This window comes from Pituophis catenifer, unplaced genomic scaffold, assembly GCF_029215685.1.
Source record: "Pituophis catenifer annectens isolate HBS135680 unplaced genomic scaffold, rPitCat1.0.hap2 SCAF_2, whole genome shotgun sequence".
NCBI lineage: Eukaryota > Metazoa > Chordata > Lepidosauria > Squamata > Colubridae > Pituophis > Pituophis catenifer.
The window spans coordinates 229,466,915-229,484,930 of NW_027256882.1; the positions used below are offsets into that span (position 1 = coordinate 229,466,915).

The window sequence follows — 18,016 nt, forward strand, 5'->3', positions numbered from 1 at the left end:
TAAAAAACAATATCCAGAAAAAATTAAAGAACAGTGGTATACACATATGCAACCAATAAATTAGTTACACAGTGATAACACCAGGACAAACAAAAAGACAAAAAATAATAAATTAAAACAAAGAAATAGAAAAAAAGCAATAAAACACAATATACTATGTTGATATAAATCACCTAAACATACTGCATATTCATTTAACTGTTTAACAGCAATATATAAAACTTTACATTAAATCTTATTTCTGCTTGTAATATATTATTAAATATATGGCAAATGGAAATATGCTATTTTTTTTATTAGTGAGCAAAATAGTTTCTTTCAAAATGAATAAATTACACATTTCTTGAATTCAAACTTGATATGTGGGGTAATAGTACTTTTCTAATCTCTCAAATGAATCTCTTAATTATTCCCCATGTTTGATACAAGCAATATTTCTCAAAATGATTGGATTCCATAATTTTGGAATTATAGTTCAATATTACATTCATGTTTTTAACTTGCAAATATTTATCCCTAGATCGAGCAAGTTCAGGCATCATGATTTTTAGATGGTTAACGGTTGTTTTAACTTTGTAACACCAAGAGTCACTGTTGTGAGATGTCACTATATAAATCATATAAACAAATAAATATATAATATTACTAATATTTTTGTAATATTTTTCCAACTCTCGACATCAAGCCAGATATGACTAAATAGTATACGTTGATATACATATTTCATTTATCTATTACAGTAAAATCTAGAATCTGTTCTTTCCAATTCATTCTTTGAGGAATCCAATAAACTCAGAATAAAATATGTTAATCAATTAACTTTAACTCCAAAGAAGCAAACTTCACCATTTTTATGATGTTCCATTCTCAGTTTTTCTCATTCTTTATTCTATAAGTAAGGAATACCAGCAATTTCAAATTTAAATATACAGATTTTTTTTTCATTTTGACATTGGTTTGATTTCATAAACAGATTCCATAGAAAGGGCATCTGAATAGCAATAGCACTTAGACTTCTGTACCGCTTCACAGTGCTTTACAGCCCTCTCTAAGTGGTTTACAGATTCAGCATACTGTCCCCAACAATTTGGGACCTCATTTTCCCAACTTCAGAAGGATGGAAGGCTGAATCAACCTTGAGCCTGGTGAGATTTGAACCGCCAAATTGCCAGCAGTCAGCAGAAGTAGTCTGTAGTACTGCATTCTAACCACTGAGCCAGCATGCTTGAGTTGATTATAGTGCCACGGAGAACATGTTAGGCTAAGACAACTTTTTCTGAAGCTGTTGAAAATCCTTTAAAATCATCATTGCAAAGTAACTGATTTAATGTTAACTGTTCCAGAATCAGACCATATAACTTCCATCCATTATTAGAGTAAATAAAGAGTAGAGTTTTTCCACAAAGTGAAACTTGACATCAAATCCCATCTACTGTACAGGTGAAACTCGAAAAATTAGAATATCATGCAAAAGTTCATTTATTTCAGTAATGCAACTTAAAAGGTAAAACTAATATATAAGATAGACTCATAACATGCAAACCGAGATAGTTCAAGCCTTGATTTGTCATAATTTTGATGATTATGGCTTACAGCTCATGAAAACCCCAAATTCACAATTTCAGAAAATTAGAATATTGTGAAAAGGTTCAATATTCTAGGCTCAAAGTGTCCCACTCTAATTAGCTAAGTAAGCCATAACACCTGCAAAGGGTTCCTGAGCCTTTAAATGCTCTCTCAGTCTGGTTCAGTAGGAATCACAATCATGGGAAAGACTGTTGATCTGACAGTTGTGCAGAAAACTGACACCCTCCATAAGGAGGGAAAGCCTCAAAAGGTAATTGCAAAAGAAGTTGGATGTTCCCAAAGTGCTGTATCAAAGCACATTAATAGAAAGTTATGTGGAAGGGAAAAGTGTGGAAGAAAAAGGTGCACAAGCAGCAGGGATAACCGCAGTCTGGAGAGGATTGTCAGGAAAAGGCCATTCAAAAGTGTTGGGGACTTTCACAAGGATTGGACTGAGGCTGGAGTCAGTGCATCAAGAGCCACCACACACAGACGGATCCTGGACATGGGCTTCAAATGTCGTATTTCTCTTGTCAAGCCGCTCCTGAACAACAAACAACGTCAGAAGCGTCTTACCTGGGCTAAAGAAAAAAAAAACTGGTCTGTTGCTCAGTGGTCCAAAGTCCTCTTTTCTGATGAGAGCAACTTTTGCATCTCATTTAGAAACCAAGGACTCAGAGCCTGGAGGAAGAATGGAGAGGCACACACTGCAAGATGCTTGAAGTCCAGTGTGAAGTTTCCACAGTCTGTGTTGATTTGGGGAGCCATGTCATCTGCTGTTGTTGGTCCACTGTGCTTCGTTAAGTCCAGGGTCAACGCAGCCATCTACCAGGAGATTTTGGAGCACTTCATGCTTCCTTCTGCAGACGAGCTTTATGGAGATGCTGACTTCATTTTCCAGCAGGACTTGGCACACTGCCCAACTGCCAAAAGTACCAAAACCTGGTTCAATGACCATGGGATTACTGTGCTTGATTGGCCAGCAAACTTGCCTGACCTGAACCCCATAGAGAATCTATGGGGCATTGCCAAGAGAAAGATGAGAGACATGAGACTGAACAATGCAGAAGAGCTGAAGGCCGCTATTGAAACATCTTGGTCTTCCATAACACCTCAGCAGTGCCACAGGCTGATAGCATCCATGCCATGCCGCATTGAGGCAGTAACTGATGCAAAAGGGGCCCAAACCAAGTACTGAGTACATATGCATGCTTATACTTTTCAGAGGTCTGATATTGTTCTATGTACAATCCTCGTTTTATTGATTTCATGTAATATTCTAATTTTCTGAGATTGTGAATTTGGGGTTTTCATGAGCTATAAGCCATAATCATCAAAATTATGACAAATCAAGGCTTGAACTATCTCACTTTGCATGTAATGAGTCTATATATTAGTTTTACCTTTTAAGTTGCATTACTGAAATAAATGAACTTTTGCATGATATTCTAATTTTTCAAGTTTCACCTGTATATCCCAATAAGACCCACCATATGTCAAAGCAGGAAAGAGAATTATGTCTTACCTATCATATAAAAAACAAGATAGTTGTGTTCTTTTGCTTAACTTGATTGGATCTATCTTTTTTTTTTTCCTTGAAAGTATGTGTTCCTCCCTTCCATCTCCACAATGACCAGTGTTTGCAGAATTGTCCCTCTGGCTTTTACTCTCTCTCCGCCCGCTGCCTGTCCTGCCATGAGCTCTGCAGCGAATGTGAAGGTCCAGAAGATGATGACTGCATTGCCTGTCCTGATACTTCCTATGCATTATTCAAAGGCAGATGTTTTGAATACTGCCCAGATGGCACTTACTTTGAAGATGAGACCAGCAGCTGCAGAGGTATTCCTTTTTCAGTTCGACTGATAATCCGATTCAGAAAGTCCATTTGATTAAGACACTTCAGTCAAATGACATTTAAATTAAAATTTTCCCTCAGCTCTAAGTTTTAGACCTGTTCTTTTAATCCTCTCCTGTAATATAAGAATGTGCCATGCACTCGTCTTCAGCACATTTATTTGCCTGTTTGGTTAAATCAGATTTATAAAGCTACTAGAGTCCAGATGACTTTTGAGTGGTGAACAATAAAAACCAAATATAAAAATAGTTAATCAAGAATGTCCTAAAGGTGCTATTCAAAACTTAACTTCAGTATAACATAAAATGTTTCATCCAAAAAAAAACAAAACCTCTTTATTTCGTGATAAAGCTTCTTGGATGAGAAGCAAAACGTTTTCAGGGAAAAACCCAAGAAAGTCCAGTTGCCTTTTGAGCAACACCTTAGGGACAACCATGACCTGGATGATTGAGAATCTCCATAAACAATAAATCAAGAAATAGTTAATAAGGAAGAACCCACAATCATCCCAAAGAATCCCTTCCCTTCCCTACCTGGGTTAAGAGACAGATTTTTAAGATTTGCTTGGAGAGGAAAGAAAATGAGCTGTTTAAATGCTTAGGGGCAGATTGTTATAAAGGGCAGCATTTTGGACCAGCTGTAAATTCCAAGTGGCCTTCAAGAGTATGTGGAGAGTGTTGCAATAGGTCCACATGCAAGATGACCAAGGCGTAAGGGATGTGAGGAGGACATAACTGGTCCACCGTCAATCTTTGCAGTGATTTTCCTATAGGAAAACCCTTCCAAGTTATCCATCAGCCCTATGTGCAAAAGTGTAACCCATCCAGAACAAAAGGTAATCCTCAGACCCAGTCAATCCCACAGTGCGCACCTGCGCACGTTTTGCCGTGCTCTCAAAACTTTTCTATTTCAGCAAGCTGGCCTGGCCTAACTCCCCTCTTTTAAATTCTTAAATTTTAAATTTTTGAATTCGTGATTTTATAAATTGGGTGTTTTAATCTGTGTTTCGGCCGAAATATTTAATAATTTTAAGGGATTTTTAATATTTGTATTGTCTGTATTTTATCTTGGCTGTTCACCGCCCTGAGTCCTTCGGGAGTAGGGCGGTATAGAAATTTGATTAATAAATAAATAATAAATAAATAAATAAGTGGGTTTATAAGGGTGCAATGTTCAATGATATTGAAAGCCACTGAGAGATTCTCCAGATGTATTGGGAATGAATCTTATAGAAATCCCAGCCAATTTGGTCAAAGGTTGGAGATTCTAGAACAGGGCTCTCCGTCTCCAACCTTGGCAACTTTAAGACTTGTGGACTTCAACTCCCAGAGTTCCTCACCCAGCTGGCTGAGGAACTCTGGGAGTTAAAAGTCCACAAGTCTTAAAGTTACCATGGTTGGAGAGCCCTGTTCTAGAACACAGATTCTAGATCCAAACACAGCTGGAGGATGTCAGTTAATCGGAAAACTGCAGTCAACAGTAAAATGCTCCTTTGAACCCCAATTACTCCTGCAACATAAGTTGTTAGAGTAGCCAATTCTCTACCTTTTATAGGCTTGCTTTCTACCTGAAGATATCCTTTATTCAAAGAGCTGCTCAATTTAATAATAATGAATTATAAGAAAGGAAAGGAGTTTTGAAGTTACAGCTGAACACTTCCAAAGTTCTCCAGGCAGAAATTTTCCTACAAAAGGAAGATGCATTTCTATTTAAATCAGAATATTTCTGTCTTTGCACGGGTACATATATATCAAGACATACATATTTAATGCAAATCATCTTTTTTTTTTTGTCCTTTTTTTGCCTAGTGTGTTCTTCTTGTGTGTGCCATGCTGTTCAAGTAGTTATCTGATCTGGCTTTGTCTTTTGTTCTCGCCATAAGTCTGGATTGGGTGTGGCTAGCTGGTACATTCCTTTAATCCTAAACCAGGTTTACAGAAACCTGTAATGTGGGCTATCCAAGATCTCTTGTTATATCTTTATAACAATGTGGGACTTTCACATTTTTTATAGCAAGTAGATGGCTTGCTCAGTGCTGATGTGGATATTTGCATTCCCCAGGCTTCAGGCTGATCAGTGCTACTTTACCTGCCACTTTATATTTTATTAGATGCTTATGACGTGCTACAAGTTGGAATTCCAAGTTACACCAACATTTATATACAGTAAATGTTTTATGTACCCTTCAATCTCAAAAATAAAATACCTTTTCAGATTCCAAAAGTATTTTTCAAAATATATGTGGGATGGATTCTGCATACTTCCTATAATAATTCAGAGAGAAATAAATATGCTTTAGATCAGCGGTCACCAACTGGTGGTCTGTGGATGACTGGTGGTCTGCGAGAAAATTTTGGTGGTCCGCAAAAAAATTATTTGCATTTTTAATATTGCACTAAATCCTCAAACTACGGGCTCTGGGACAGATACGTTCAATAACGTTTGTGTTGCTGCAGGAGTCTTCCCCTTTGGGGTCTTTTTGTGTGGGTCGGAGGGGGACAGAAATTCTGATTTGGGGTCTTCTTTGGCCTCCTGGTGCAGGGTTTGGGTGAAGCCTGAAGTGAAGTGCTGCTTGTGGCGAAGAGCTGGAGGATCTTGTTCCAGTGGGACTGCATCATGGTCTGGAACTGGCTGACCATCTCAGCCTGCTGAGCCTCCAGGTGCCAGTACCTGGCCTTGCACTCCCGCAGGTCTTCCCTCTACTTGGAAAGTCTATTCTCGTAATCCTCAGGGAGGTGCTTCTGCTGAGCCTCCTTCTCAGTCAGATCCAATTTGAACTGAGCTGTTTTGACAACTCTTTCTTGTAGTGCTGCTTAGCTCCAACAACTACTTCCTGTTGGGGCCCTAAGGAGCGCAGGCGGGGAAGTGAGGAGTTGGCCATCCCCACCCAGTCATTAGGCAGATCATATTAGTGGTCCGCGGGATTTAAAATTATGAATTTAGTGGTCCCTGAGGTCTGAAAGGTTGGTGACCCCCGCTTTAGATGCAGTGCTTGGTAACAGGATTTCATGACCAGCAGAGAACAATATTTGATGGTCATCTGATTAGTCAGACTTTTTAAAAAAATGTGGTTATCAAATCAAATACTTTCAGAATAAAGGTACAGAAAAGCATAGGTAAAGATCATAAGTGTGATTAATATTTGTGTTGATATTGCTGCTAGTCTGTGAAAAGCATGTACTGTAACTTTGAAGTTTAAGGTTAATTAGATTACCTTTTATGGAAAACTTCTATTTTCAAAAGTGTTTTTCATTAAGCTAAATACAGAGGAAGAGCTTATTAACAAATGTGCTTCACACTCACCTGTTGTTGACAGCAGTAACCGGGGCCTCACATGGCACAAATCTCATTTGAATGGCATATTCATTTCACATATGTTGTGTTCTGCAGATATGAACCTGCAAGATCTCCACTGAGAACAAAACATTCAAAAAAATAAATGGTGGCATATTTTTGCTTTGTTACTTTCTAGCCTGCAATGAGACCTGCGGAACTTGTTCATCTGGCACAAAGTGCCTTTCCTGTGAAGAAGGCCTGTTGATGACCAGCAGTGGCCTCTGTGTAATCCCTCAGTACTGCTCACCCCATCAGTACTATGACAGGGAAGACAGGACATGTAGGCCTTGCCACAAAGACTGTTTCCATTGCAAAGGACCGGGCAACTTTCAGTGTCTCAGCTGCCCAAGTGGTTTGCATCTTCTCAGTAAGTATTTGCCTTGTCTTTTTAAATCTCTGTAGATGAACCGCTGCCATTGTTTGATAGCTGGGGTTACACATCTTGCTAAGCAGTAGTTAATTTTGATTCTGCTGTCTTAAATAGCCACAAAAGGTGAGAAACATATAAAATTAAGTCATAAAATGTGGTTTACACATTACAGTTACTGGATTCACCCGCCACACTAAGCAAAAATCAGGATTTAAAACCCAGCCATATCAGATCAGTAATGCAGAATATGGGGTGTTGCCATGCAAACCCCTCTGTATTTTTGGTGACATTTTGTGCACGTTCACAAGAGACAGGGTCAATTGTGATGCTCCATCTAGCATTTGCCAATTTTGTTCTAGGCCCAGGAAGACTGCTTAGCACAATGTGTGAATCCAGGATCTCAGAATTTCAGGGAAGGCATAATAGTAAATTGCCATGTCTCTAAGCAATTTCCGTTCATAAGCCATGTTTATACAACATACTAAGCACACTTTCCATAACATATTGAATAGGCACAGTTCACAGGTTCATACAACATGCCCAACCATAATATTTAGTTTAGCGATCACACAGTGAATTCACATAGTCACAAATAAGTCACCAATAAACAAGGCAACACTCAATAGTATAAACCCAGACACAATATGATGAAAAAACACCCTTCTTTCTACATCTTCTCCTGCAGTCTCAAAATCTGCTACAGAGAAGGGGATTACTTTGTGTGATGTTCACTTGCACAATTATAGATTTCATCCTACAAAGGTCCTGGGAGTAGAATATTTTAGAGAATTAAAGTATTGCTCCTTTTAACTAATCCTATTATTCACATTCAGAAGAGCAAATGATCAAATGTAGAAAAGTTGCTTGGTTGAATTTCCCCATGTCCCTACTACAGATTGTATTAAATCTTCGTCACCCCAAACATTAGGTTGTCTTTTGCTATTTTTCCTTAGATACAACCTGTGTCAGTTCCTGTCCTGATGGATACTATGAAGATACTGACTCCCACTGCTACCCTTGTCACAGAACTTGTAAAACCTGCAATGGAAAACACAGCACCCAGTGCATTCTCTGCCCTCCAAACTGGTACAAGCAAGAAGACCGGTGTGTCCAGAACTGTACTGCTGGGTAAGAACCTGAAAAGGAACGAGGATCGTAGAAGAGATAAACAAAATGGCACAAAGAAAGAGATAAAAAACAGCAAAGAAATTAAGGCTTTGACAGATAGCTATCCAAAAGGGGTTAAAATATCAGCTAAGGACAGGGCTCAGGCAAGCTACATACAAACAATTCTTAAGTTTGGAGGACTCCCTACTAGGATGGACATCAGATTCAATAGCCTGGTTGCCTTCTAAGAAGGTCCATCTTCTCAACCCATCCCATTACTTAACAACATAGATTTATAAAGTACAAAATGCTCTGAAATAAATTATCTCTTTATTTACAATGTAATTGTTCTCTACTTCAACTCAGCTTGGCTTTACTATTTTATTGGTACAGGTATTATGTCAATAGTGTCACCAGGGCCTGTGAGAGATGTCACACAAGCTGCCAGAAATGTTTGGGACCGGCACCTACAGAATGCTTATCCTGTGTGGAAAATTTCTTCCTAATGCACTCTTCTGGCCAATGTGTCTCTTCCTGCCCTGAATATTACTATGCAGATCTTGATACTCAGACTTGTGAACGGTGCCATCCAATTTGTCATACTTGCAGAGGTAAGTTCAGGCTCAGAGCCATATAAAGGCTGAAGTCACACTTTGTTTTAATTCTTAAAATAATTTCCTTGATAACGTTACAAACAGGAAAAATCTCTCTCAGTGGAATATAGAATTAGAATGCAGCACAACGATTTGTATTTGTTGCCTTGTAGATATTGAAATAAATGAAATCACACACCAATTAGTCAGTTAGTGATTAGTCCCAAGTAGTCAATCATCTGTATAATTATTTGTGCATATCTTGATTCCCTTCAAATATTTAGCATTCTGAAATTCCTTAAACTGGGGTCTTTGGCACCCTCTGAGCTTGGTGGCTTTCTTGCAGACATTTGCATTGATGATGTTACCTAGTTTGGTAATGAAATGTCTGCACGAAAACCACCAAGCTCAGGGAACACCTAGGACCCCACAGTTTAACCCTGGACTATAAATATTCTCTTCTATCAATTCCATAAACCCTCTGTCTTTAGCATCACAGTTTAAATCCATTGCATCATAATCCTAAATACTACCATCATTATTTTCAACATATTCAGAATTGAAACGATCAATGCCATTTGCTTAAATGGAGAGTTTTCAAGCAAGAGATGAGCATTGCTGTTCCAGCCTTCCCCAAACTAATGTTTTCCTACTCTAGTGGGACTGCAACCCCCACAAATTTTACATAGTCCAGGGTCTCAAACACGTTTGGAGTAGAAGGATTCCACATTTGCAAAGGTCAAAAGCTGCTAAATGAAAGCAATTAATGTATGAATTAGACAATTTTCTACAAACTGTATTTCTTAATGATGTTATTCCTTTTAAGGGAAGGGAGAATTTGAATGCACAACCTGCGTAACAAGTTATCATTTCATAGCTGGATTGTGCAACTCGGTCTGCTTACTTGGAGAGTATCAAGCCTCAGAGGTACTTTCTACGCAGATTTTTTTTAAAAATTGAAAACTGACTTAATACAATTACATAAACATGAATTTTAGCATTCATTCTGAAACATTATAAAAAGTATGCTACATTCTTTGAATTATTTTCAACCTTCATATTTCTGCTTCTTAATATATAAAATGACGAACTGAGAAATTGAAATTAGATTTAAGAAGAGGTACAATTTAGCTTCTAAATATTGTTGCCATGTAGTATGAAGATCATTCAACTTTTCTGCTTTCGTAGGTATCTTTCTCCATCTTTAGCACAAAGTTAATAATAGGACTGTAGAAATATGTCTGCATATTTCTACAGTTTGAGCAGGCAACATCTTTTAGCTCCTTCTGACAAAATTAATTATACTATTCCAAACAGCTATAAGTTTCTGGAAAAACTGCATCATTGAACAAAATGGCATTGTGTTCCTATTTTTAGGTATTGGGGTCTTTATTATTAGGAAAACAGAGCAGTTTGTGTCTCAAATACATTTTCATATGTCACTTTGAGAATAATTGCAACCGTTAATCAATATTGTAAGACTCCTTTTAAGTGGGGAAAATATCCCCAAAAAGCAGGGAACATTTGACACAAAAATATGTGCTCACATTTCTGTGAGTATCCCTGGTGTTAAGCATAGAATTAAGATCCAGGTTTTAGTTTAGTGGTTAAGGCTGGAAACCAGGAGACGATGAATTCTAGTCCTGCCTTAGATCTGAAAGCCTCTGGGTAACTTTGGGCCAGACACTCTCTTTTATCTCAACTTAGTTTATTTATATCCTGCCTTCATTATTTTTATAAATAACTCAAGGTGGCAAATGCATACAATACTCCTTCCACCACCAATTTTCTCCATGACTACAACCCTGTGACACTTCATGCATAAGAGTCATAGTTGCACAGACTTTAATAAATAGATTGTAATATGATAGCTGGCGATGGAGATGGTGTTTGTCATCCTTTTTTCCTACTATAAGGCTGTTTTTTAAAAAATAGGAAGTGTTGCATATTTTTTGGGATCAAAGCTAGCTAGGCTGGGTTTTAACCCTGTGCTATGACAATGTTTGTTAAACTGTGGTGTTTTTTTTTAAATTAAGCCATAATTGATTCATACATACAACTAAGCCATAAATTACAATTTACAGCTCACAATGACCAGATATATGCAACATGCTAAGACAAAATCAAATAAATCCTATGATAGCTTTATGCAATATACTAATTCAGCAGTAGCAGTGTCCATTTTCCCTGAAAACATTAACCAAAGCTCACCTTTCTGTCTGTTCTTTGTTGAATGCAAGGTAAAATCATCAAAATGTGAGAAATGTCATGATTCCTGTATGCAGTGCAAGGGACCTGGTCCCTTCAACTGCACTTCATGTCATCTTAACACACAACTATATGTTGACGAATATCAATGTGTGCCATGCTGTAAGGATGCTGAATTGATGGAAACTAATGAATGTTGTAACTGCACTGTAATGTCAGGTAATAATCTCATCATTATTTTATATATCTCTTCCAATAAATTTTTCTAATCTGATTTCAAGAGAGTATAATCTCTATCTCTGGCTTGGTTTGGCCGTGCATATAGCATATCCAATAGACAATGAAAGTCAAGATAGTACCACTACGGTAGTAATAGACAACTTGAGTGCAATCTCAAAACAACCAGAGCACCACTTGAAAGCATTGACAAAATCAGTCAATTTCAAAAGGCAGATTTACTTGGAACAGCTTACATCCTGGACGATGTCTTTCAGACCATCAAACCACGACAACTGTTTATTTTGGGTCTTGAGAAGGACTCGATAGGCAAATAAAAATACCAAAACCATCTAAGAATTTGGTTGATCATGCAACAGTCATAATCATAAAGTTAGATGTGCAGTCACCCAACTTTATAGTTTAGTGTTGATATTTACGTCTAAATATGTCTAAATAAATAGACAACTTTCTCATTTGGCAAAATTTTGTGGAGAACCCTTTGCCTTGCTGCTAACTCCACTTCCCAGGGATAAGATTGTAAGTAAAGTAAAAAGATAAAGGTAAAGGTTCCCCTCGCACATATGTGCTAGTCGTTCCCGACTCTAGGGGGCAGTGCTCATCTCTGTTTCAAAGCCAAAGAGGCAGTGCTGTCCAAAGACATTTCCGTGGTCATGTGGCTGGCATGATTCAATGCCAAAGGCGCACAGAACACTGTTACCTTCCCACCAAAGGTGGTCCCTATTTTTCTACTTGCATTTTTTACATGCTTTCAAACTGCTAGGTTGGCAGAAGCTGGGACAAGTAACAGGAGCTCACCCTGTTACGCGGCACTAGGGATTCGAACCACTGAACTGCCGGCCTTTCGATCGACAAGGTCAGTGTCTTGGCCACTGAGCCACCACATCCCTGTTTAACAAGATCAACAAAGATCAACAAAGTAGGTTGATCTTAAAACCACTACTACCGGAATGTTCTTTTCACCATGGCACAGGGCCAGCAGGATTACTGCTGTCCCATAAGAGCAACGTTTGGTGGCTGCTGCTGCTACTGCTGCTGATAGTGGTGATAATGATGATTGTGGTCGTGGTGGTGGCAGCAGGGCAGAAAAGTGGTTCCAAATGACTTGTGGCAAAGCCAGATCTTCTGATCATAGGGCAATGGTAATCTCCAAAATGCTGCCAGACTACAAGGAGTTGGAATTAGAATTAGAATTAGAATTAGAATGTTTTATTGGCCAAGTGTGATTGGACATACAAGGAATTTGTCTTGGTGCATATGCTCTCAGTGTACATAAAAGAAAAGAAGAGGGCACTATGGGAAATTCTCTGACAATATGTAGACAGGGAAACGTGGAGAAGGCAAGAATCGGAAAGAAAATCGGCACAGAGATAGTGAGGCATCTACATATTATGCAATATGTAGAGAACAGGTTATGTGTTTTTTTCCCATTACATATGACACATTTGTTTATCATTCTTTTTTAGATGTGTGTATATTGGTCATTCCTCATTTGCCAGAGAATATCAGAGGCAAAGCTGTGGCTTTGACAGTGGCGTTATTCATTTTGTTGAGTGTCATCATTGGGGCCTCTGTTTTCATATGGAGAAGACTGCGAGCCAGACCTATGTCTGTTAACCACGTTGGATATAAGAAGTTGGCAGACAGTGCAAAAGCTCTCAGTTCTTTCAGGAACAATCACTATCAGAGCACCAGCTACCCAGAAAATCAAGTGAATGAATACAAGGATCGGGATGATGATGACGACGACGACGAAGATGACAACGATATTGTCTATATGAGCCATGATGGAACTATCTATCGTAAATTTAAATATGGACTTCTGGAAGATGATGACATAGATGAACTGGAATATGATGATGAAAGTTACTCCTTTAGATAACCTGTTGTTTGTACAAGTGTCATTGCAGTTGTAATGCTTTGCTGAATAAGTTACCGGAAGATGTATGTAAATTTAGTACAAGTTCAGAATCTCACCTAAATGATAAAAATAACCACTTAGTACATATCTGAAAATACTGTGGTATTATGTTTCCTCACTATTTGGTTGAACAAAGCAATCATCCTCCATCATTTGCAAACCATGGTAGGGTACCACTTTTAGTAAATGGTTGTATTCACTCATTCATGTTTCAAGTATGTTTCTTCCTGTGTTTTTATATTAAAATTATATCATTCAAATCATGAAGCACTTATCTGAGACAAAACATTTCTAATAAAATTGAAATTTCTTGAATTAAATTGCCCACCACTTTTCAAACATTGGACAAAATAGCACCATTGATGCAGGGCTCTGTTTTAACTTCCTCTTGTGTCGCCTACCAGTACAGTGATGAAACAAGGAATGTGGGTTCAGACTATGTAGATCTGAAAAATGAATAAATGCCACAGCCTAACCATGAATATGAACAACTGAATGTAATAAAAAGCAAAAGCTGCCTATTATATGGAGAGTTTGTCATTTGTTCACCTGACTGGTTTGGTAATTCTCAAAGAAATGTTTGGGGTTATTATATAATCCAGTCTTCCTAAACTTCTTCCTGTGGCAAAAAATAATCTGATTTTTGGTGAGAATATACCATACATATTTATAACTAGGTGACTAGGAGTCTGTTTTGCAGCACAAATGAATAGAGAAAGCTCTTAGGTAATTTCATGTTTTTTTTTATTTTTCTATTGAAATAAGTAGGACCAATTTATCAAGCAATGAGAAAGACCTGGTTTGCACACATCAATAAAACCTGGTTTAGCATTGCAAGGCTGAACTGCAATGAACCCTGGGATCAGTTGAAACTTTCTATTTCCACTTTCCAAATTCAGTTATTCAGGGCTTGGCAATTTATAATTCCAATTGCAATTATGCAATGATTTAGCCTAATACTCTAATATTAGCTGAAGAAAAATTAATAAAACATATTGAAGATTTTATTTCCATGAAGCATACCTAAAACTAACTACAGATTATTTAGTCTAACATAGAAACAAAGACTTTGGCTTCTCTATAAAATTCCAAAGAAATAACATTTTGCATTATATTTCAATGCAGGCATATGATAAAATGCAAATTGCTTTAAAGTCTTGCCTTTCTGTTGAAAGTTTCACTCCCTATTTTAAAAAGGCGCTGAAAATCTAACCCTGAAGTTAGAAGCCCTGACATCAAGGAAGCCAAACCATAACCAGATTTCCATTCAGAATCTACCGTATTTTCCGGCGTATAAGACGACTGGGCGTAAAAGACGACCCCCAACTTTTCCTGTTAAAATATAGGGTTTGGGCTATACTCGCCATATAAGACTACCCCTCTTCCAATGCACACCAAATAAAAATTAAAAAACATCAACTGGCTCACCTACAATGTAAAAGCAGCTGTGCTAGTCCCAAAATGGCCCCTGCAACAAGCAGGAACCTCACACAGCCACAAAAAGCCCCCCAAAAAAACTTTCACACTCTAAACACACACAACACAACACAACTGGCTCACCCACAATGTAAAAGCAGCTGTGCTAGACCCAAAATGGCCCCTGCAACAAGCAGGAACCTCACACAGCCACAAAAAGTCCAAAAAACCAACTTTCACACTTTACACACACAAAATTCCACATACAGCTTTATGAGATTTTGTGTGTTTGTGTAGTTAGAGTGAATCACTACAGAAACACACTAAATCTCAGAAAGCTAAATTTAAAACTTCCTGAACTTTAAATGGCTAGGTCTAAAAAAGAACAACTAAAAAAACCCCAATTGACTATTTTTTTTAAAGCTCCCAAAGGGGAAAAAAACTTACCCAATAGAACAGGGGTCTCCAACCTTGGCAACTTTAAGACTTGTAGACTTCAACTCCCAGAATTCCTCAGCCAGCTTTGCTTTGCTGGCTGAGGAATTCTGGGAATTGAAGTCCACAACTCCCTGCTTGCTTGATTGCAGGAGGGAGTTGCTTGCTGATGGAATGGATTCAGGCAAGCTAAGCAAGGCAAGCGTTGCGACTAGCAGCTGGAGGGGGAAAACTTTTTCCCTTTTACATGGCTCTGGCCATCCCAGCTGAGTTGCAGGGAACTCAGCTGTGATCGTCAGAGCTGGGATCCACCGTCAGAGCTGGGACCGTCAGAGCCATGGTTCTGGCGATCCCAGCTGAGTTGCAGGGAACTCAGCTGGGATCGTCAGAGCTTGGATCCTCAGAGTAAAAGGGAAAAAACTTTTTTCCTTTTACATGGTTTCTGGCGATCCCAGCTGAGTTGCAGGGAACTCAGCTGGGATTGTCAGAGCTGGGATCGTCAGAGCTGGGATCGCCAGAGCCATTTAAGGCTCGTCAGAGCCTTTCGGGCTGGTCTGTCTGGTTACAGGAGAACGACACCGGGCGTATAAGACGACCCCCGACTTTTGAGAAGATTTTCATGTGTTAAAAAGTCGTCTTATACGCCGGAAAATACGGTAATAATCCTAACCTTAACCCTAAATGCATTGCCATCTGTAACACTAACCACCACCCTAATCTAAACCTAAACCTAACTGGATATCCATCTTTACCCCCATCCTAAACCTAAACCTCACCCTAACTGAATTTCCATCTCTAACACTAACCCTAAACATATCCCCAAGCACCCAATCCTAACCATAATGCAAACCCTAACACTAAACTTAATGTTAACCCTACCCTTAATTGGATTTCCACCCTAAATCTTCCCCATACTGGATTGCCATTCTAACCCTAACCCTAATCCAAACCGGATTTCTAACCCTAATCCTAACTTGATTTCTATTCCTATCCAGAAGGATTAGAGTCACTAGCAGCCTCTTAAGCATAATGAGGCTCTACAAAGCTACTAGTGACATTTTTACTCTCCGAGTTCATGGATGCCTAAACCTAACCCTGTGGGTTTCGATCCATGTTACTGTACCTTTTATAAAGAAGCAAAAATAAGGGTGATTAGAAATGAGAAATTTCTTTTACACTCCAAATTCACAGTCGGCTAATCCTAACCTTTTCTAATTCCAAATGGAATTAGAATTGTTAGTGGCCTCTTAAGCATATTAAGGCTTCTGAAACTACTATTTTAGGGATGTTCCGAGTTCATAAATGCCTAACCCCAAACCAAAGTGCACCTTCATCCCAATAAGATTTTATTGTACATTTTATAATGAAGTGAAAATAAGAGGGATTGGAAATATGAGGCCTCTTAAGCATAACAAGTCTCTGAATCAACTCATCATGGTTTTACACTCCAAGCTCACAGTGGATTAACCCAAACCTTTTTTGGATCCCATCACTAATCCTAATCCTAACAGTAACCAGAACATTAACCCTAAACCAGGAGTGAAATGCTCCCGATTCGGATTGGATCGGGTGATCTGGTAGCCATCGTGGCAGGCGGTTTGGAGAACTGGTAGCGATGGTGGCATGAAGCTCCACCCATCCTCCCAGTCATCATTACTTCCTACTTTTACTTCCGGAAAACCGGTAGTAAAAAAAATGCTTAAAAAGTAAAAAAAAAAAAAAAAGTTCTGACGATCAGTTGAGCGATGCCCGATGGTCGGAACTATTTTTTTAGTTTTTAAGCATTTTTTTTAACTACCGGTTCCGGAGAAACAAAGTGCTCGGCTGCTCCCCCTTTTCACTCCCCGAGCTTCCTTCTGCGGATTTTCACGCCTTGCTTCACGAATTGTTACCCTCGTCTTCCTCTTCCTCCTCCTCTCCGTCTTCCAAGTGGAAAAATGCCAGGAGCAAGTGCAAAAAAAAGCACTTGCTTGCTACTGGCATTTTTCCATTTGGAAGATGCTTTTGTACCTGTGAAGACAAGTCTGGCTTCCTGCATTGCTCGCTAAAAACCTCATCAGTACCGCTGTGTGCACAGCTTGTGTGTGTGTGTGTGTGTGTGTGTGTGTGTGTGTGTGTGTGTATGTGGACGTCAGGCATGGGCTGCTGACGCAAGGAGTCAAAGGAGCAAAGACACACACACACTCAAACACACAGGCTTTAAAAGACCTTTAGAACGACCCAGGGCTCCTTCTGTTTGGCCTCCAAGTTTACGTGGCAAGGAAAAGAAAGGCTGCGCGTACGTGTTCCCCCAAGTTCCATGCCATGACCTGCCTTTCCCTACCTCAGGCCCGGATCATGTGTGCCAGGCTGATCCTATATTCTGGGCTGCAGGAGGGGGGGGGAGAGTGATGGCAGGAGAGAGGAAGAAGTTGCTATGAGCGTAGGACAGAGTGGCAGGGAGAAAAAAGTGGGAGGGGGCACTTTGGTAGCCTGGGGAATCAGTCCCTCTATCAACTCTTGTTAATTATGAACCAGTAATCAATCGCCTCTTCCCCTGCAATGAGGGCATGGTCGCTCACATCCCACGCACACAACCACCCCTCCTTAGAAGCCACCCACCACAATCTTCGCTTTCCCTTCCTCTCGCTCCCCCTCATGGGTGAACTTCAGGTGACCAACTGTGGCTTTGACACTTAAGCAGTTCAGCCTGCTGACATTTGGAGGAGTCATTTCCCCCCCCGCCTCCGCACTGACATTCAATGCAGCCTCGCTTCGCCCCTCCCTCGCTGCACCCAGAGGATCATTGTCGGCAGGACAACTCTCCGGTGCGGCGCAGTTCCGTGATGGCGGGAGAGCCCAAGTAAGGTCTACCCCCACCGCCACTGCTGCCTGCCTTCGCCAGGCCCGGCCGTGCCTCCACAGAGCCCGCGGCGCTTTCCCTTCACCCTAGGCGGTGGCAAGGGTGGATGCAGCCCTAGCCAAGGCCGCCC

General features: G+C 39.5%; 1 protein-coding gene across 2 annotated transcripts in view; it reads left to right on the forward strand.

The window, feature by feature from the left end:
• The window catches only part of PCSK5 (proprotein convertase subtilisin/kexin type 5), a 201,356-nt gene extending 188,202 nt beyond the window's left edge, over positions 1 to 13,154 (forward strand). For both annotated transcript variants that reach the window (XM_070938639.1, XM_070938640.1), the window contains 7 exons: positions 3,169 to 3,405; positions 6,894 to 7,124; positions 8,081 to 8,255; positions 8,628 to 8,845; positions 9,654 to 9,754; positions 11,068 to 11,254; positions 12,739 to 13,154. In XM_070938639.1, coding sequence (XP_070794740.1) covers positions 3,169 to 3,405; positions 6,894 to 7,124; positions 8,081 to 8,255; positions 8,628 to 8,845; positions 9,654 to 9,754; positions 11,068 to 11,254; positions 12,739 to 13,154 — 1,565 coding nt within the window. The remainder of the gene's footprint in view (positions 1 to 3,168; positions 3,406 to 6,893; positions 7,125 to 8,080; positions 8,256 to 8,627; positions 8,846 to 9,653; positions 9,755 to 11,067; positions 11,255 to 12,738) is intronic.
• The last annotated feature ends 4,862 nt before the right edge of the window (positions 13,155 to 18,016 follow it).